The following is a 22,281-nucleotide window of genomic DNA, read 5'->3' as shown; positions in this document are numbered from 1 at the left end:
CTTATCGGACAGGAAGACCTGTACTTATACCGCCACTAATTTTAGGTGGGTTAATTTTTTTTTCTCAGTAATTGTAATAAATTCTTTATGAATTTTTTGTTTATATTTCCAATAATCTTGACAGCAATACCGAACAAGAAGCATCTCTTTGAGACACTTATTCAATTTTTTTTCATGAATAAGATGAAAAGATGAAATTCCAACGACGTTATTATCGTGATGAAAGTGTTAAGCTGTTTTTGAAAGATGCACATTTTTAGATCAGGGCTGGGGTTCATTAAAAGTCTTTGTATACTCTTAATTTTATAAAATCAATTATGTTATATATTTAATTCATTAATTCCCTAAGTATATCCTAAATTTTATAGAAATACTCATTGTTCAATGCCCCTGAGCTCCGAATGAATTTGAAAGTCTTCAATGTTTTCTTGCGATGTCTCGCCATTCGTAAAAAATACTTAAACAGGACTTTAAACAACATACAATCTAACAATAATGATTAAATTTATATCAAAATGTCAAATGTTGACTGACATTTTTAATACTAATTGTTAACTAACAATTAGACCTGACACCATATCCAATATTTTGGAAGTCAATATTTTCTCTAGTCCTATTTTGTATTGTTTCATGGACTTTTGATCTAAAATACTCTTCGTTATTTCCATATGTTTCATTACACAATGAATCGTCAATCACGACAGGAAGCACACAACGGGTTTCACCTGTGAGCACAGATGTTCACCTTGTCACGACCATGATCCCACCTCTGGTGTTTTAGAGGCTTGTGTTTGCTCTGCTTCAAAATTTATATTGAAAAATGGACTTTTGAGCTTGAATACTGTCTGTTACCTTCATATATCACATCATCAACTTGCTTGTCATTACTTACCTTGTTTAAGAAATGTTTCATTTAGACGATTTAAATATGCAGCATTTTATGAAAACAGATATTCATATATTATTGTCTTAGTTTCAACCAAAATTGATAAATATCTGTTTTGTATTTTTTCTTATCGCAATGCTTGTACAACACATCGACGTAAAGTTAAGATTATTATTTTCTCTGGTAACTGATATTAATTCTTCAGGAATTTTTGTTCATCTTTCCAAAACTTATGACCAAAATAAAGAACAAATCGCATCTTTTTGAAAAAAATCATACAATTTAATTTTTTTGGTTTAAATTAAAATTGATCAATATACGTTTTGTTTTTCTCTCTCATCGAATAGGAGGCATATGGAACTCACGTGCAGGTAGGATTATAATTTCCTCAGTAATTAAAATAAATTCTTCACGAATTTTTAGATTATATTTCCAAAAATCATGACAATAATAAAGAACAAAAAGCATCCCTTTTTACCAATAGTTTAGTTAAAATGATAAATATCTCTTGTTTTTTTCCTTATCGGATAGAAAGAAGAGGGCCGGTAGATTCAGGTAGGATTTTCCTAAGTAATTGAAATAATTTCTTCGTGAATTTTTCTTTATATTTCTAATGACCATGACAACAAAAAATAACAGGTAGCATCTCTTTGAGAAACTCATACAATTTTTTTTTCATGATTAAGATGAAAATCCCACGAAGTTATCGTTGTGGTGAAAGTGTTAAGGTGTTTTTAAAAGATGCAGGTTTTTAGAAGGAAGTTACTTATATAATAGTACATGAATTATATATTCTTGAAATCCCACATCTTAACATCAATCTTTGTTTAGGTGAAAAAATTAAACAATATAGACATCAACTAAATAAAGTTGTCTGTTTTATTTTGATCTAAGATAATTTTAAGGACAGGTAAAACGAACGTGGGAATTCAAAAGACGGGTTCGATCAAGACTGAAAGTCTTAGTATACATATGTATAAATTCTTAATTTTATAAAATCAATTAAGTTACATAATACTTAAGGTAGGATTCTTCTCATGTATCTTGTACTAAAAAATTAATGAAAATTTCAAAGAATGAAGAAGTAAATATCACTAAGTGATGGTATAAGTGAGATTAATTTTGACCATTTTATATTAGAGAAAAGGTTACCGGTAGGTCAAAGTCATTACCTTTTCCCTGGAGATCAAGCGTAAAAAAAATTACTGTTACCAATCGTGCAACCCATTCTTACATTTCAAAAATTGGATGTTTTTTTTTCTTTTTCATCAAAACTACCATATAGGGCTAACAAGATGATATTAAAAACTGTCATTAATGATTTAACTAAAATGAATATCGGCTAATTTGCTAATAAACTCTGTATGCAGGCGTTAAAGGTATATAAGCTGCATAAGTAAGGGAAGTTGACGATAGAAAACTTAAAGTCGTCAAGTTTATCATATACTCATATACTCGTACAGGGTGTCCCATTATATATGATACCATTTTAATTTATTGTCAGAAACGCAGGTCTTGACCAATTATGTTGAAATCTTTCTTATTAAATATTTGAGTAAATACAATTTTTGGCATCAAAAGATTTCAGTTAAAAATGTTCACATAGTTGGAGCAATGTAGCCACATAATTACGTCAAAAAATTGCTAAAAATCGCATCTGAAGCAAAATTGATTTATCAAATAAGCTGGGTACCCTCATTTCTAAACTGTAATCATCAAATCCAGTCTTAAGATATTGTTACTAAACCTAAATCTAAATCTTTAATTTATCTAAAAAGGTAAATATCCAATGAAAATCTAGATAAAGAAAAACGCATTGTTGTCTTGGGTTATGGAATTTTGTGCAAGGTCTAGACTTGATCATTACCCAGATTGGATGTCAATTAGAGGACATTTGTTAAAAACTCATTCTTTCGTGTTCCTTTTATTGTCCATAAAATTTTATGAATAAAATTGGACAGTATATGCGATGTCATCGTCGGAAACCCACGGGAGCTCTCGTCTTTACTTATCACCCGTAGGCAAACACGCCGAAAAATCGTCGTATGTAATTAAATATGCATAGGTCATTTGATTGGCCGCATCACAGAGTCGCGATGCGAAACAACGAATCACAGTTCACGTTACGTATGCATGTTCGGCATTGCCAAAAACATGAAAAACTCATTCCGTAGTATCGGTAGTTAACGCAGCTGATAAATCCACTCACCGGTGCATTTTGCAGTTAGAAAGAGGTACTCCTTCATAATAGGTGACAGATATTAATGTCAGTAACCTGTACGAATTGACTTTCATTGTTTTAAATCAAACTTAGCACGTTTTAACGAGCGTCAAATATTTACCATAAACAGCAAAGTAATAAACGTATTTTTCAAAATTGAAGAGTTCCAACTTTCTGATTGGTTGTCTAAAAATAACAAATTAGCATATTTTACGGCGATATTCCAGCGAGTTTGCCCACGGGTGATAAGTAAAGACGAGATCACCCGTGGGTTTCCGACGATGATGCAATGTTTATAGTGCATTTGTTGTAATTCAGTATTCATTATTGTATTTTATTAATTCATGAAATGGTATCATATATTCTGGGACATCCTGTAGATTGGTTGTACCATTTTAATATCTTTTTCAAGTAAAATATCCAAATATGAAACAGATGTGTGAGACGATGTGGTCTCTTTTATCTCAATCTCAGCAGGATATATTGTATCGACATAAGAATGGATATCTAAATGTCGAGTTGAAGGCCACTGCATATTGAAGCAAAATATTACATGTCATTTTATTCAATGAAAATTTTCATTTAAATATCAAAATTAAGTTTCACAAGACATGCAATTTTTGTTGAAAACAGATATCCTAGCAAAACAATGGATTTTGCAATACATGATCTCTGGAAAAATAACAGTTCGTCATGCACGAGGGATTGTTGTTGGATGTGCTGGTGCTGGTAAAACAACACTCCTTTACAGACTAATGGGAAGAACTCCTCAGGAAATAGACGAAATAACGTCAACAAGAGGACTTCAAATCTACGAATATGTATTTACATTAAAAGATGGAACCCTAAGAGGTAATGATTTATTTATACCGATGGAGTTTATATCTTCAAATACATTATGTTTTATTGATTGCAAATCATTTTAGCTAAAAAAGAACACACTCAAAGCAAACAATTGATGTGTTCCAAAGTCCGCCGCTTTCAAGAAGAAAGAAGAAATATTTAGTCTAAATCAAGATGCAGATTTCCATTTAATGGATATTGAGGAGGATGCTGTCAATGTTCAAGAGTGTCGAGCAAATACTAAACCATTAGCAATAGATCTTAAAGACGTATTGGATGAAAGGGAAAACGAGACAAGTGTCAGCATGCTAGATTTTGCTGGACAATTTGCTTATTATGCATGCCATCAAATTTACATGAGGTCATAGGCTTTTTATACTCTAGTGTTGGATATGACTAAAGAATTTGAGGATGTCGTAAGCAGTGAAAAAGACGAGCGAAAGGGTTCTGTCTTTTCTACGTGGACTTACAAAGGTTTGTTTTTTACAATCTCATCGAATGTTTTTTTCTTTTTTTTTTAAATGTATATATTTAATTTCAATGTAATTTGTTCGATACAAAACGAGAGAAGAGAAAATAAGTACCCCCAAACGGGAAGAGTAAGCATCCCTTGTAGAACAGTCACACTTGCCTTGTGCTCCTTGTCATGATTGGGTAAAGGAAAAATCCTTAAAAACTTCAGGGTGTAAATAATGGCCTTTCAATTAGTATGACAAGCGTCAGTGTAACGTTGATGTTACATTGAAATGGTTGGTAAGGTTATTGTATCGACTATAAAACTTGCGAAATGACAACTTCAAGCGAGACTGTTCATATTCTTGTTTTTTGCCTCGTTGTGAAAAGTGTTCGTACAAAGAATATACCCTTGCGTATCGAATTAGCTGGGGGATATAAATTCCATATTTAAGTAACAACGGTTTTTGTTCTACTTCAAACCTCGTGTTTCACGAATGTTACGTCACAAGGAGATGACTTAATGGTGTTTGTTTATATAGTTTATTAACTGTAGATATTAAGAGGCATACTTTCTTGGGCGGAGTTTGAATGCGACCAGTGTATAAATCACACGGACTTTTCACGAATTATTATTTTAATGTAGTGCGGCTAGTAGTATCATTAACAACTGTTTCATAATGTTCTTATAAAATGCTTACTTTCTCCATTGGATCTTTTTTAGATTTCCTGCTTTGTAATTGATTCGGAATAATAAACAGTTTATTGCATGAATGTTTGGGAGACATAAAAAATCATAATCGCCTTGGACGTCAGCATCGGGAAGATGACAATGGGAAAGTTAAAGTCAGCACGTTTGTCAATAAGTCTTTTTATTATGATTGCCCTTGCCCGAATTAGGATCGATATGTAATGTTTTTTTCTCAGTAAACCTTCAAATCATTACCGAATATTCAAAATTTATTTGATGAAATGCATAAATAATTATCGTTTCCTGGAGGTCAGAAAAAGATTTGTATCATTTTTAGCCAGTCGGTCAGGAGAGGGCAACCAAATAATAGATGACCGTAACGTCCTCTTCTAGATTAAAAACATGTGGCAATCAAACCCGTCCAGAAATTTGAAATTTCTATAAAATGAACTGAAATGAAAGAAATTTTTTTTTATAGTATGATCTAGCTTTTTGAGATTGAGATTAGAATTTTGGAGAATTAATCCAAGCGCAAAATTGTGTGCACAATAAATGTACTGTTTTTCTTCAATGGGTGGCACTGTAGCTCTCTGTTCTTACACTAAATATGGCTACAAAATATTCCGTCTACCTGATCTACTCAGAGAACGGGTCATAGCAGGTGCGACTGGTCAACAAGAGATGCTTACTGTTTGAATTTCAATGGGTCTGTGTTGTACGCACTGGTCAAAGAATTGTAATATTGAATTTTGGAGACCAATCCTTGTTCATGATACTCGCCTTATTGGTTAGAATATGCTTTGAGGGCGTATTAATATTTAGTTCCCTTATATTTTTTTTAATAGACTATCTTCGATTATGGGTCAACTCCATCAAATCGTTCGGTGGTTCTGATGCAACTGTACTTCTTGTAGCTACACACGCAGAGGGTAAAACTAAGGATGTAAGTAATCAAATATTGTGTCTCTTTATTATTATTTGCCAATATAACTTTAGAAATTAAGCGAAATTGCTCTTTGAGGGCAAATCGCGAGTAAAATATAATTCACAAGTGGATGGTTGTTCAAGAGAATTTATATGCTTTTCAGTACCCAAAAAAATGAAAGCAAGTAATTTTATTTTGCGAATGATGCTTCTAAAGAACTTACGCAAAATGTTACTGATCGTGTATATTTAGGAATCTACGAGGGTTGTTAGGACATTTACTTTAACTCCATAAAGGGCAGAGATAGATTCATGAAAATTCGTAAACATGTTATTAAGAACAAATAAAACAATTATGCTAAATTTCTTATCCACAGGATAATTAGATAAGTTCTGGTGAAATATTAAACATGCATATGTCTATAAAACTGGAGCAGCATCGCTACGTCAAATTAACGTCACATCAGCCGGATTGTTTTCGCATTTGAAAAGATCGGGAAGCGTGCGTTTACTCTTCTCTGTTTGTAATCATTATAACATAACAGAAATCACCCTGTCTTTTGTCTTTTTCGATTCTTTTAAAAAATAAGTGCTGTTGCTACACCAATGTAAAATTTTATGGTGTCTTACCGGGTATATACATGATCCCTTAGCATCATGCAGTGCACATTTATGCAACACAGGTCAACGTAATTAATTCCATGATAATTTATAGTCGTCTTGAGCATTTGATTTTATTCAGGATGAATTATTTGTTAGAAACAAGATGTGTTTGTGAAACAGTCATGCCCCCGTATGGCAACATAGCAAAGATTAAAATTTTCTTGAACGCAAATTTAATATATTGGTACCAAAATTAGGGTATTCTCACTGGAAATACTGAAATATGAAAGTTAAAGTTTTTTGATAAGTACGGAAATCTTCAAGGTCATCGGTATCTAATGAAGGGTCTTGCCATAAAAAATACATATGTGAAGTATGGAAGCCCTTACCGTTCGTGTTGTGGCCAAGGTTTAACATTTTTTCAAAAAAGATCACACTTCAAATTCAAGGTCAAAGGTCTTGCTATCAAATGAAAGGTCTTGTCTCAAGAATTAAATATGTCAAGTATGAAAGCACTAGCCCTAGCCCTTTAAAAGTAATGGTCAAGGTTTGCTTTTTAAAAGTAGGTCAAATTCCAAGGTCAAGGTCAAAGGGTAAAAAATCATGATATCCAACGAAGGGTCTTCTCACAAGGATTACATAAGTGAAGTACGAGATCACTAGCCCTTAGGTTTGAAAAGTGATGACCAACGTTAAAGTTTTTTCATAAGTACGGAAATCTCCAAGGTCAAGGTCAAAAGGTAAAGGTTATTGGTATCAAATGAAAGGTCTTGTCACATAGAATACATATGTAAAGTATAGAAGCCCTGGCCCTTACCATTCAGAAGTTATGGCCAAGTTAAAAAAATTGAAAGTAGGTCAAACTTTGAGGTTCAAGGTCAAAGGGTTAAAAGTCTTGCTATTAAATGAAAGGTCTTGTCACAAAAATAAAAATGTGTAAAGTATGAAAGCACTAGTCATATCCCTTTAAAGTTATGGTCAAGGTTTGCTTTTTAAAAGTAAGTCAAACTCCAAGGTCAAGGCCAAAGGGTCAAAATTCTTGATATCAAATGAAGGGTATTTTCACTCAAGGTCAAGGTCAAAGAGTCAAACTTGTTGATATCTAATGAAGAGTTTCTCACAAGGATTACATACATTTATGTGAAGATTGGAAGCTTTAGTCATTCCGATCAAAAGTTATGACCAAGGTTAAAGTTTTTTCGTAAGTACGGAAATCTCCAAGGTCAAAAGGTCAAAATTGCTGCTTTCATATAAAAGATCTTGCCACAAAGAATTGATATTTGAAATATGAAATTTCTAGTATCCACCGTTTAAAAATTAGGCCCAAATTAACAGTTTAAATTTTTTTTGTAAAAATGGGTCAAACTCCAAGGAAAATGTCAAAGGGTCAAAATTTTCTATATCAAATAAAAGGACTTGTCACAAAAAATTAAATATGTGAAGTATGACAGCCCTTGTCCCAACACTTCAAAAATTATGGTCAAGGTTGTATTTCAAAAGTAGGTCAAACTCAAAGATCAAGGTCAAAGGGTCAAAGTTCTTGATACCCAATGAAGCGTCTTTTCACAAGAACTACATATGTGAAGTATGAATGCCCTAGTCCTTACCTTTCAAAAGTTATGGCCAAGGTTGAAGTTTCTTCATTGGTATAGAAAATCTCCAAAGTCAAGGTCAAAAGTTCAAGATCTTTGGTATCCAATGAAAGGGTTTTTAACAAAAAAAAATACATATGTAAAGTATAAATTTCCTGGTATCTGTTCAAAAGATATGGCCAAAGTAAAAGTTTGGAATTTTTGTGTAAAAGTGGGTTAAACTCCAAGGTCGAGGTCAAAAGACCAAATTTGGTTGTACCCAAATAAAGGTCTTGTCACAAAAAATACTCGTGTGAAATATGAAAGTCATAGCTCCACTAAATCAAACGTTATGGGCAAGGTTAAAGTTTTTGCGGACAAAAAAACAGACAGACAGACAGAGAGACAGACAATCAAAATGACGCTTTATTGGATACTAAGAGCTTTGACCCTTTGACCTTGACCTGCTTAAAAAAACCTTGACCATATCTTTTAGAGGGTTTGAGCTAGTGCTTTCATACTTTACATATTTAATTCCTGTGACAAGACCTTTCATTTGGTATCAAGACCTTTGACGTTGACTTTAGAGTTTTACCTACTTTTAACTTTTTAAAACCTTGGCCATAACTTTTGAACGGTTAGGGGTAGAGCTTCCATTCTTCACATATGTATTCTTTGTGAAAAGACCTTTCATTGGATACCATAACATTGACCTTGGAGATTTCCAGACTTATGAAAAAATATTAACTTTGGCAATAACTTTTTAACCTTTAGGGCTAGGGCTCCCATACTTCATAAATGTATTCTTTGTGGCAAGTCCTTTTATAAGATACCAATAACCTTGACCTTTTGACCTTGACCTTACAGATTCTCGGACTTATGAAAAAATATTAACCTTGGCAATAACTTTTCAAGAATAAGGGCTAGGGCTTTCGTACTTCACATTTGTAATTCTTGTGACAAGTCTTTTCATTCAATACCAATAACCTTGAACTTCTGCTGATCTTGCAGTTTAACCTACATCTAAAATATTTTAACCTCGGCCATAACTTTTGAATTGTTCGGGCTAGGGCTTCCATAATTCAAACATATGTTCTTTGTGGAAATAGTTCTTTGTGGAAATACCTGTCATTGGATTTGTAAATATTTCGAATAATCACTCGCATCTAGGCTACATTTTGTTTGTGTGCATCAGCAGGTCACTTTCTTAGGAGGATATTCTAGATAATTAGCTGTCATTGTTGAATAATTTATTATTCTCAACGATCAATATTAATTTTAATTATTATACCTTTACTGGATTCCTTAACTTCATGAAAATCCTTTAAACAAATATACAAAGCAGGTTCCAGTAAATGCTTTATCATGCCTCTTTCTTTCTTCCTCACTAAAATGTTAACAGTAGTGAAGGAGAACGTTAGGATTACTATTCAACAATATATTCAAGAGGTAATGTTAATCAGATTTGTTAAAGAAGATAGGTGAACAAGACGGGCAGAATGCCTATAGCGTCAGATATTAAGAAATCATATTAAATATGTGAATGGATTATTTAAATTAACTTCTAATTATTGAAATTTTTGAAATTATGAGGGAAAAAAACTTTTCTGAGAGAGAAAAAATATCGTAAAAAATTTCTTTCATAAAATTATTAGATGGTATTCGTGGATTATTCGAACCCTAGCAATAAAAATCCGACGTATCAACAGCATACTGCTTTGCGCCTAATGCGTTAACCACTATGCTACACCGCACATGGTAATTTTAGGCGTTTAAGTCATGTTTGTGATATGACCCGCAACTTAATGGACTTGAAGTATTTCTCGGAAAGATGCTAATGTTGTGTCATAAAATTGTACTTTTAAAGTATAGTGGGTTTTCGCTCCATGTTTTTGAAAACCAAAAAATGTGTATTTTATTGCACACTTTTAGGATCATCTTTCAAAAAAATGGAGAGAAGACCCACCCATATTGAAAAATTTTGTTTAAGTATGATGAAATGATCGTTTTTATTCTTTTTAGTGTGTGAAAGCATTTTCATAGGCAAATATTTTCAGCCTTTGTGAGACTTTTGTAAATTGTAGAGATTTTACATAAAGTATACTTTAATATTAGATGAAATATCAAGTAAAATTTGAAATCAATTGAGATTAAAATTTTCACTTCTTATCTGTCGCACTATAGGCATTCTTCCCGCCTTATTCAACCATCTTCTTTATAATCTTTTATAAATTTTGAAAAGTTTTGGAAATTTTGAAATCGTATTTTTCGTAAACCGAAATAAATAAAATAAAAACTTTTCAACTCTATATACAACTATTCCACAAAATAAATTTGTTTCCTTGCTTTTTGACATCATTGACATCATGCTGTCAAAAATAACAGCGAAAATAATACTCTTAATTTAATTTTGATAATTAAAAATTTTGCTATTATACCCCCGCTCTGAAAGAGACAGGGGTATACTGTCTTTCTGTGTATCCATGTGTCTGTCCGTAACAAATTTTCGTCGCAGTTTTTAAGCAACTACTTATCGGATATTTCTGAAATTTTAACGCATTCTTCTTTGGGGCATGCCATATGGTGGAATTCATTTTTAACTCACCTGAGCCAAAGCCTCTAGTGAGCTATTCTTATCAAAATTTGTCCGTTGTTTGTCGTCGTTGTTGTCTTTGTTATATTTCCATTTCCAATTGTTTTCCCTGTGATAAACAACACAAAAGTGAATCTTGTTTATTTCAACGTGATTCCTGCGGCATGTAAATTTCTGTGTAGATTGAAATACTACTGAAAGATCAAATGTCAAACTTGCATGTATATGATTGGCGTATAAATGCATTGAAAAAAAAGATGTTTTGTTTAATTATTTACTAAGAAATCAGATATGATATATCTTTTTACAAAATAAATAATAAATTATCTTCGGATCAAAAGCAAATCACTATTGCAACGCTGTCCATTGTCACCGAGGCCTTGCGAGACCGCGAACTTCACTTCCGTAAACATGGTAAACAGCCCATGTGAACCACGTGGAGAAATCAGCATTGCCCCATAGATCATCCGATACAGACATCGTCCCTCAGTCATTACCATCCAACTTCTTACGTAATTAGACGTCCTCAGTTATTTTAACACACACAATTCTGTTTTATGAACATGCTGACCAACCTCCGTTTCATCAACTGTGACATTGCATTCAATATGGCGGCGGAGAAGTGACCTAGTGCCTATACACGAGTTCATTCTTCCGACAACCTAAATCTAGGTCACATATATAATTAAAGTTAGCAAGATTGCTTTGATCGTAATATAAAATTCTTTGTTTGTTTATTTTATAAATGTTGATATTTGACTGCAGTATAATTTAATAATCATTAAGTTTGTTTCGTGTTTGTATTGGACTATTTTTTATAGTAAAATTTGACGTCACAGGTCGGCCAATGGAAAATAACATGGAATGCCTTGCGTATTTCAAATCTACTAAATTGGATGCATACAAAAACAACAACAAAATGAAAATGTAAGGAATCACTGTCTAGTTTTGAGAGTATGCCAGGGACATCAACAATAGTGGGAAACATGGGATATTTTCAGCACAACGGGCTTCGCCCGTTAGGCAAATTATCCCATGTTTCCCACTATTGTTGATGCCCTGGCATACTCTCAAAACTAGACAGTGATTCCTTAAGTAAACTTTTCACATTTTCATCTCCTTCTCAAGAACCACTGGGCCATTTTCAACCAAGCTTGCCATAAAGTATTCTTGGTTGAAAGGGATTCAAGTTTGTTCAGATGAAGGGCCACACCTTCTTCCAAGGGGAGATGATCATGTATTAGTAATGGTGTCTTTTAAAAATCATCTTCTCAAGAACCATTAAAGATTAAACTTATGTGGAAGCATCTTCATGTAGTGTAGATCCAATTTTGTTCAAATCATGACCCTTTGGGGTAGGGTGGGGCCAGAATTGGGTATCAAAGTTTAGCATAAGAATACAGAGGAAAAATCTTTAAGAATCTCCTTCTCAAGAACCACTGGGGCAGGATAGATGCAACTCATGTAGAAGCATCCTCTGGTAGTGACAATTTAAATTTCAATTTGTTCAAATCATGACTCCCGGGGGTAGGGTGAAGCCACATTGGATTATCAAAGTTTAACAATGGAATATACAGGAAACTTCTTTGATAATCCTTTTCTCGCTCTAATTACTACAAGAATGTAATTACAATTTTTAAAATACCATATGACCCTTAGTAGTATATTGACCCATCTGCTGTAACACCTACTGCCTATATCTTTCCAAACCGTTGAAATTGCATAGAAAGGGGGGGGTGACATTTCTTATAAAATCCCAAATGTGTTCAATGGGATTCAGATCCGGGAATTTGACAGTGTATCATCACACAGATGCCTTTTTGGTCTATACCCTAGGGTGTTTAGCACAAGAGCATCTCTTAAAGGGTAATTCAGACTGCTTGAGCTGATATTAGACTGTCATGATCACCGATTTCTTATCATTTTCGTACGATTAAAATTGTTTATTTTCATGTTTCTACGATTGTTTCAGGATAATTTAACACTCTTTTAACATGGTGTGACGCAAAATTCTGGCATCAGAAGAAGTTCAAGGTCACTTCCGGTTTGGTCAAATTTTGTCAAAACCTTTCAAATTCTGATAAATTTGTGATGAAAAATGACACACAGTCTATAGAAAAATGTGTTTAAATGGGTTTTGATATTTGTTGTTAATTTTTAAAAGCATTATCAAGTACAATTAAGCACTAAAATAAAAGTGAATAAAATGTGTCGTAATGATGATCCAGATATCAACATTCCAACGGCTCTCCCTTCTATCTCAATAGTCAATTTGCCAATGTTTTGTGTTTTTAGTGAAACCAGTTTTAAGATTTTAATAATTATCACAGAATGATACTAATTACACAAAACACGTGCCACAAAGTACAGATTAATTATTTTTAAGCTTCGTCACGGAACATTGGCTTTCATCAGTGATATTTGATTTTCTTTCAACAATTGTTGAGTAAACTCATTTGTTGTAATAATTTGAAAATATCACACCATTCCATAAAGGAGTTTTTAAATAAATTATACATTTATTTAAGTGAACACTTAGAAGTTTTGTTAAGTTTATAGTATTTTAAAGTAGTCTTCCCAAGAACAGCAAAGCCATGATTGGTGATATTTATATGGAAGCATCCTCAAAGGTGTACATTTAAGTTTGTTCAAAACATGACCCCCTGGGGTAGGAAGGGGCCAGAATAGATGATTAAAGTTTTAAATAGGAATATATAGGAAACATATTAAAACTTTTCTTCTCAAGAACATCAGAGCCTTGATTGGTCATATTTATATGGAAGCATCTGCAGTTGGTGAAGACTCAAATTTGTTCAAAATATGACACCTGGGGAAGGGGTGGGCCCACAATGGACGATCAAAGTTTTACATAGGAATTTATAGGAAAAAAATCTCTAGAAATCTTCTTCCTAAGAACATCAAAGCCATAATTGGTCAAATTTATGTGAAAGATTCCACAGGTAGTGTAGTGCAAGTTTGTTTAAATCTTGGCCCTTGTTGATAGGATGGAGTCACAATGGACGATGAAAGTTCAGAATAATAGTATATAGAAACAATCTTCAAATGTCTTCTTCTCAAGAACACCAAAGCCGTGATTGTAAATATTTATAAGAAAGCATCCACAGATAACGTAGATTGAAGTTTGATAACCCCCCCCCCCCCCCTCCTTTGTAGGGTGGAGCTACAATGGATAATCAAATTAAAGTTTAACATAGGAATATATAGGAAAAATATTCTCAAGAACTGCAAAGCCATGGTTTCTAATTCTATTTGGAAGCAATTTCAGATAGTGTAGATTCAAGTTTGTTCAAACTGAACCCCTTCTCCCTTTCCCCTTTCCCCTTCTTCCCTTGAGGAGTAGGTTGGGGCCACTCATTCATTGAACTTTATTTTTTATATTAAACTGATTTTTTGCTTTTTCCTAGCCACAGTACTTTGGTGATCAATATGGCCCCTGGGCCTCTTGTTCAAATCACGACCCTCGAGGATAGGGGGCTCAAGGGGGTGGGGGTTAAAGTAGGATTACGTAGAAAAAAATCTTTAAATTTCTTCTTTTTGACAACAGCAAAGTTGTGATTGGTCATAGTTATATGGAAACATTCTTGGGTAGTATAGATTCAAGTTTGTTCAAATCATACTGGGACCAAAAAGGGGTATCAGAGTTTTACATATTAATGCATGAAAACAATCCTTAAAATTCTTCACAAACCCATGATTGATCATCAATCCAATAGCATCACTAAAATGAATCATAGCAATAAACACCAAAGCCATTTTTATCATATCAATTCAATAGCATTCTTATTTAGGAAATGCAGATTTGAGATTGTTCGAATCCCCACCCCCTCTTTCCTGGAACTCACTTTTATAATATAATGAAACTTTTCAATACTGAACTGATTTTGGCATTTACCTAGCTAGTTGCTCAGGTGAGCGATGTGGCCCCTAGAACTCGTGTTGCTCACTTTTAATGTCAACTTCCTGTTTATTTGTGCATCTGTAAGTTTCATACTTAACAAATTTTTGTTGCAGTTTTCTCAGCAACTTCTTATTGCAGATGCTTGATATTTTAACACAATGTTCTCAATAGCTAATGCATGCCATAAGGTGGGATTTATTTTTGTACACGTCTGATGTCAACTTCCTGTTTATCCATGCGTCTGTCTGTATCATACAGAACCTAAGTCTTAGTGCAGTTTTCTCAGCAACTACTCATTGCAGATGCTTGAAATTCTAGCATATACTTTGTTGAGCATATCATATGGTTGGATTTATTTTTATATGAATCTGATGTCAACTTCTTATTTATCTGTGCATCTTCCCGTAACTGAACTAGTGTATATTAACATGATAGTGTATATTCACATCAGAGTGGGGTATTACTAGCGAGCATTGGCTCACAGACTTCTTGTTTTGTCATTTTAATTGTTTGATTTTACAAAACGAAATACAGAAGGCAACGATATATATCTTCAGAGAGTGTCTGTTCTGTTAAATTTTATGTAAAATTTCTTTTTTTTTTTTAATATTTGTTTTCTTAGTTTTGGATATCTAAATAAGCTTGATAAATAAAGTTTTTTTTATTTAATTCAGGATATAGAAAAGTTCTTTGAGAGCTTTTGGCTCGCCGTACCAGAAGAGGACAAATCATGGCTTTACAAGTCTATTAATGGAAACGAATTTGCAATTGAACAAAGGATGCAAGAATTCTCTACAGTCCATAAAATGTTCAATTGCAGACATAGTATCACGCAAAGTAGACACAAAAATCGAAGTTCCTTCTTCATGGGCTTTGCTTGAACATTATTTGAAAAAATTAAAACAGCCGCTGCTGTCCACTGGGGAAATCAAAAAAGTCAATTCTGAAATCCCCGAAAAATATCAATTGAAAACAAATGAAGAAATTTTAGATTTCTTACTATTTTATCATGCACATGAAATTTTTCTATATTTTGTCGAAGATGGACTAAACGAGCATGTTATTCTTGGAATACAATGGTTCTCTAATGCATTCAGCAGAATTATTGCTGATAAAATCCACGTAACCAAAGATTGTAAAAGAATATATGTAAAAGAATGGAAATGTTTCAACGTGATAGGGGAACTAAAGGGTACACTTCTCGAAGCTCTTTGGAAAGAGGAACCGTCGTATGTTAAACTGAAAGCTGAGCTTATGTCTTATATGGAGAGGCTTCGAATGCTTGTCGTGATTAGTAAGAAGAAAACTGCAATGTCTTGGTATGTCCCATGCATGAACAAGAAACCCTTTAAAAAAGACATCTTTGACGAGAATTGGAGTTATTCGTCGATTTTGTGTTTTCGATTCAACTCGTTTGCCTCGTTCGTGTTTTATAGGCTTGTAGCCTATTGCATGAGCTACCTCGGATGGCGTGTTGCTTGTGATAAAGGCAGTCAATGTCTCTATCACACAGCAGCAGTGTTTGAACATCAACATCACACGGTGATTCTTGGTATATGTAATGATGACATACAGCTGCAAGTCAGGTGTATTGCTCCTTTAACAATAAACTCTGAAGTTTGTCTTAGAATCAGAATTGATATTGAACTTGGACTGTTAGAACTCACGAAGACTTTTGCTGAAAAGAAGACTTTTCAAAAAGGTTTCAAATGTCAAAACAAAATATGTAATGAAAAGGATCTGTCATTTATACCCGAGAGTGAATTGTTAAAAATAGAATATGAAACAGTCCAATGTATGCACTGTCCCCTCGATGAAAAACACGAAATAAACGTTCCCAGCACTCTGCGATTCTGGAAACAGGTAAAAGAGAGAAAGTATGAATTTATATTACAATAGTTTGTGACGTTAATGGTAAATATGTTTTAAAGATTTCAGCACGAATACTTATTATCAGTTTTACTAATAATATGTATTAAAATGATTTTCTGTGTAATCAACATCCCCCACACTTCTCCGTTAAATCTACAATTAAGATGATGGTTTTAATAACCCATGACACATAACAATGTTTATAAAATATGTTTTCCAAAAAGCATGAATGAAAAATAGGGAAGAAATCTTATATATTTTACATAGCTTCTATGTCTTTTTCTATCTCTTTTTCCAAGGAGGAACCAAAAGCCCCGCAGTTCTATTCACATACAAAGAGTTCAGCACAGAAGCGGAATCGTTTAAATGTTTTAACTCATTCCGAGGTTATTGTCTAAATTTTCTTTTTACACTTCGTGATAGAAAATAATAAATTGTTGTTCGCTTTATAGATTTCAATTTATCTGAATAAGTTATCATTATTCCAAGACAAAAATTTATTAAATTTCATATTATCGATTTTTACAAATCTTAAGAGGAATTCTGCTTGCATATAAAGATTTCTATAGAATTTCTATTTCAATTTTTAATTATATAATATTACATTTCATATAGCCGAAGACGAAATTATCAAAGACAGGACCACTGTATCCCTTTTCCAAGACAACGTTTCAAAGAGATGTGATGACAAGTCAACTTAAAGCAGAAGTCAGCAGAAGTGTTGGGATGATTTACATCGATGGTCATCCTGCAGGGACAGGATTCCGTGTTGGAGACAGATATATTATGACTTGTTTACACGTAATACAGAGCATTATTACAGGTAAACAGTTCATATTCAGAACTCTCTAGTTTGTATCTGTATCATAGATATTCCGTAACATCTTAAAAGTAGGATTATATTGTTGAAAAACTATTTTCAAAAGGAATTGATATCATTATTTTTGAGATTACTTTTCTATCATCAATGCCTTTTTGTTAAAACTTCTTTGGAATTTTCTGTATCAATGTGTAGTGGTATACATACTTCAAGAAATATCAATATTTCATTTTAACACCTTTCAAAAATTTGGATTATTTTCCTCATAGTCAATATACTACCGTACCGAACGTTACGGCAAGCTTTGAATAAAACAGGGGGTAAACAGGATGGCATTCGTTTTTAAAGTCATGAGGTTCAAATGTTTTGAATAATATTATTGTGATTTACATTAATTTTTGTCCCCCGCTTGAAAAGTGGGGGATATTAATTTGGGTCTGTCCGTCCGTCCGTCTGTCCGTCCGTCCGTCCGTCTTCTATGGGCTAAAGAAGACCCCTATTGATTTTGATGTCAAAAGGTCAAAGGTCAAGGTCATAAATTCGCAAATTCTGTCTGTTATAACACTTTCGTTTCCGCGCGATATCTCGAGAACCCCTTGAGCTTTTGCAATGAAATTTTACATAACTAATTCCTGTGGCCCAAGGAAGACCTCTATTGATTTTGAGGTCAAAAGGTCAAAGTTCAAGGTCGTGAATTTATACATTCTGTCTGTATGAAACACTATCTTTACCGGGCGATATTTTAAGAAGATTTTGAGCTTTTGCAATGTAATTTTATACCAAAACTCCCTAGGACCTCTCTCACCTCTCTCAAAGTTTCCCGTCTCGCTTGTTTTATTGGTAGTTATTGTATTTATTGTACTTTATATTCTTATTACATCTAATAGAACTGTTTAATGAAGGTTATATTAGACACCATGCATTGTGTAAAATTTTGACAATATCAAACGTGAATATATACATGTATGTGACTTCATCTTTGCATATAATTTACGCTAGTGTATAGCGGCGCCTGGTCTAGTGGTATGTCTCTCGCTTCACATGTGAGAGGGCCCTGGTTCGCATCCCGATTAAGCCATTTATTTTTTTCGAAATTTTTTACTAAATGATAGTATTCAGCATGTGAAATGAAAAATGTATGAGGTCTGGCTTGTACAAACTCATATACTCATCATTACAGTGTGATAAATATTCCATATAAAAAGACTCTTCAATACACATACTAAAGAATTAGCAATCAAACCTTTATATCCATATTTGCATATTTTATTTTCTTCAGTATACATGTATACATTTCATAATTCTACAAATTCAGTCAAGGGTATCCGACCCCCCCCCCCCTCTACCCAAACTGGTTTACTTTTTTCCTAAGCGGAGGACTCAAATTCTCTGAATTAGCTTGTTTTCATTAAAATAAATGTTTTGAATGTTCCGATATTAATAGTTGTATAATCTGCATGCTTTTTGTTTTGTTACTCAACTCTGTTACAACGTATCTGCCAATTTACATAATTGTTTCAATATCCATTGATTTCTTACAATGCTTTGTCCTGATTTCCTACAAACAAATTATATCAACTTTTCAAACAAAACTCATGTGACATCTGATTTGAGAATTTGTCTATAATTATTCTTAACAACTTTGCTTGCATTTGTATTTGATATGAAATGAATGATTGATTGAAAAATATTTTAACATAACAGAACATCGAAAATTGACGGACCACTCCAGAATCTTCATACAATTTGAGAGGAAGCTTTACCTTCAAGACCGTGAAGAAAAAAATTCTTTCAACTTTGAACGATCTGTTCATTACGTACACGATGGATTTGATGTTGCTCTTCTGGAACTGAAGAAGCATCACCTTTCAGACGTCGGGTTTCCACCAGCCTTGTCTTCATTCAGTACAATTCAGCAGTTTCCTTCAGAGGTACATCTTATAGGTCATCCTGGTGGTGTACAGATGAAGGAAGACAGCGAAGTTTACCCAGGAATTATTGAACCAAATAATGATGTTGACAAATACATTGAAGACTTAAGTCAGTGGAGTGTGGGATATTTTCCTGATGGTGTAGACTATTACAGAGAACTTCGTGATCCACCAAGGAAAATCTTATTCCATTCAGCGTTTAACCAAGGGTCATCCGGTTCACCTGGCGTCATATTAAGACAACAACGACCAAGTGTGGTTCTCATCGTAAGGGGCGGTGCTCCAAGTTGTTTTTACGAGAACAAGTTTTCAAACTTGTCAATAGAAGACAACAAGAAGGTTGAATATGGATATGCAATGGAAGATATTCATCAAGATATGCGTACCTCACAAAGTGAAAGTATTAGAAAACTGGCATCAGAAATATTCAAAGAATGGATTTAAAACAGTTGTATATCCTGAAATTCATTGTCCCTTTAGAAGGTCAATTTTATTTAAAATATGTTCTGATGCCAAAACGATAGGGCATGCACACAGAAGTGATATGAAAACCTTTTACAAAACTTTTGTTCAGTGAATACTATCTATTCACAATAGATCTAAATTACCTTTGTCAAGTACTCTTCACACAATTACTCTGAAAAAAATATATATAGTTCCATTCATGATCAGAAGAAACAGCAGAAACAGCAAGAAACAGTGACAGCTACGGGCATGAACTATACACCAGTTTTATAACAAGTACAGGTTTTATCTAATGATCTGCTTAATAGGATTGAAATTCGAGTAAATTAAAAGTCAAATAGTTTGAATATAAAGAAACCCATCTTTATTCTTGTTGTTGTACAGTTTGTTATAAAGTAGTATCGATATTTTTTTTCTTAATGAAGCATTGAATTGGTTTTTTCTTCAAATCAAAAATGTGTCCTATATAAATGCACTGAAAAATAGAATTAAAAGTGTAGGATTTGAAATCAATGCCTCTCATTATATGTTTAATGCATATTCATTTATTTTTATGTATTTCCTTGTTTTAACGTCGCCCGCGTGGCACAGTGCTAGAGCGTCTGCTCTAGAGGAGCGGAGTAAGGAGTATATTACACTTAAAAAACTAATCTAATAAATGTAGATGATAGCAAAGAGCTTAAATACATTCCCACCTTTTACAAAGAATTAATTTGTACATCCAATGCCTGTAAAATGGTTAAAGATTTTACAAAGCTATCCAAAGACGAATTTCTATCTTTACTACTATGAATGAATAGAACAATACATTTTTTAAACATAAAAACAAATTAATTTATTTTGAAAATTGGATTAAATCAGGAATTCTATGCATAAGAGACCCGTGTGATGCAGATGGTAGGTTCCATGATATTAGATATTTCTATAATAAGATTTTAAACAAGAATAATATCTTGTTATAAAGTTTTTGAAATTTAAGTTTTTGGATGGGTTTGATTGACACATCCTTGCACTTTAATAAATTTTGATTTTATTCTTAATACTTCTGAAAAGTGGCAATCTCGTTGTGTATTAATAAAAAGTTACTTGCAGTTGTGGTGAACAGGCTATAACAATTGAACACACCCGGTGAATCGTAAACATTAACAATAGTAGAACTCATGCCCTGTGTACAAAAAGTGTGTACGTTTCACGGATGTGTTCAATTTGCTAAACTCTGTACACAACACTAAGCGCGGAATAACGATATCTTTCTGAATCAAATTTAATATTTTTCATTTATACACATTACGATTGTCACTTTTAATTATTAAAAATGATATTAAAATTTATGAAATTGTAAGAGATGTGTCCATTAAACCCTTACCCATCCAAAATTTTGCAGTTTCAATCACATTTAGATGAAATATTCATGTTTTCGTGTGAAAAGCTATTACACTATATAAGTCGTGATTTTATACCGAAAATATTAACTTCAAATCTGTGTCTATGCAACTTTAAGACTAAAAACGGAAAATCACTGGAGTGAATCGTTTGATGCTCCCAGATACCTATGGTTTTCCATTTACCAAAGAAAAGTATATAGCAGAATTTAATTACAAACTATAATATAAATCATTAAACAATAACCTGAGTGTGAACAAATGTACTATTTTGTGCTGACTGTAAAGATATTTAACATATAATATATTTACTCATTGTTATCTTCATATTTTCCATACGGAACAAAATTAAAAAAAAAACTTGTTTTAAAAATAATTTTTACAGCCCTTCAGGTTTTCATGCAAACTATAGAGAAAATCCTTTTTTTATTCGGATTTTCTTTCAGTCCTCTGATTCAATTTACATCTTTTGAAAAATTTCATTTTTATTAGTTATATAGAAAACAGGTTGCTCTCTTTTAAAAAAGAACCAAATGCATGTGTTTTAAGCAAAAAGATGAAGAAACCATAACAGACATAAAAAAAATTAAAACATTCATCATGCAATATTTTTCCATAATGATTTAAGAAGTCTATTTCCTTAATTAAGTTTTCATGATAATTAATACCATGGCCTTCATTCACTAAAATACAAAGAGATTTGAATTATGAATGTCAAATTCAAGCAGTTGATCATTAATTTATTTGAATTATTGGGATTAATAGTATCTGAGCACAACATGAAATACATAGAGATAACGATCAGTATAAAAGCCCATATGCCCATAAAACAATACAAATCAGGTGAAAGGAAAACATGGACCTCTTAAACATCAGAGTGGGATCAGGTGCCATGGAGGAGTAAGCATCCTTGTTATACGGTCACATCTCGCCTTGTGCTCTTGTAATGGTAGGGAATTAACGGAGAAATCCGTCAACATTTCAGTCTGTTAATAATGGTTAAATAAATTGTATGAAAACCGTCAGTCAGCCTTTGACTTAATGATAGATTGTCCATGTATTTGATGACAAGGTCATTGTATTGACATTAGAAATTACGAGATGATA

General features: G+C 33.0%; 1 protein-coding gene across 1 annotated transcript in view; it reads left to right on the top strand.

Moving 5' to 3' along the window:
- Window positions 1-19,781, top strand: part of LOC134252838 (serine protease FAM111B-like) — a 34,948-nt gene extending 15,167 nt beyond the window's left edge. The window contains exons 2-6 of the mRNA XM_062735381.1: window positions 3,741-3,959; window positions 4,034-4,424; window positions 5,940-6,037; window positions 17,192-17,399; window positions 19,101-19,781. Of these exons, the coding sequence (XP_062591365.1) occupies window positions 4,343-4,424; window positions 5,940-6,037; window positions 17,192-17,399; window positions 19,101-19,771 (1,059 nt within the window). The 5' untranslated portion in view covers window positions 3,741-3,959; window positions 4,034-4,342 and the 3' untranslated portion in view covers window positions 19,772-19,781. The remainder of the gene's footprint in view (window positions 1-3,740; window positions 3,960-4,033; window positions 4,425-5,939; window positions 6,038-17,191; window positions 17,400-19,100) is intronic.
- Window positions 19,782-22,281: the final 2,500 nt, after the last annotated feature.

This window comes from Saccostrea cucullata, unplaced genomic scaffold (assembly GCF_032062105.1).
Source record: "Saccostrea cucullata isolate Sc308-1 unplaced genomic scaffold, CSIRO_AGI_Scuc_v1 ctg2167, whole genome shotgun sequence".
Classification (NCBI taxonomy): Eukaryota; Metazoa; Mollusca; class Bivalvia; order Ostreida; family Ostreidae; genus Saccostrea; species Saccostrea cuccullata.
This window is presented reverse-complemented; position numbering and strand designations above follow the sequence as displayed.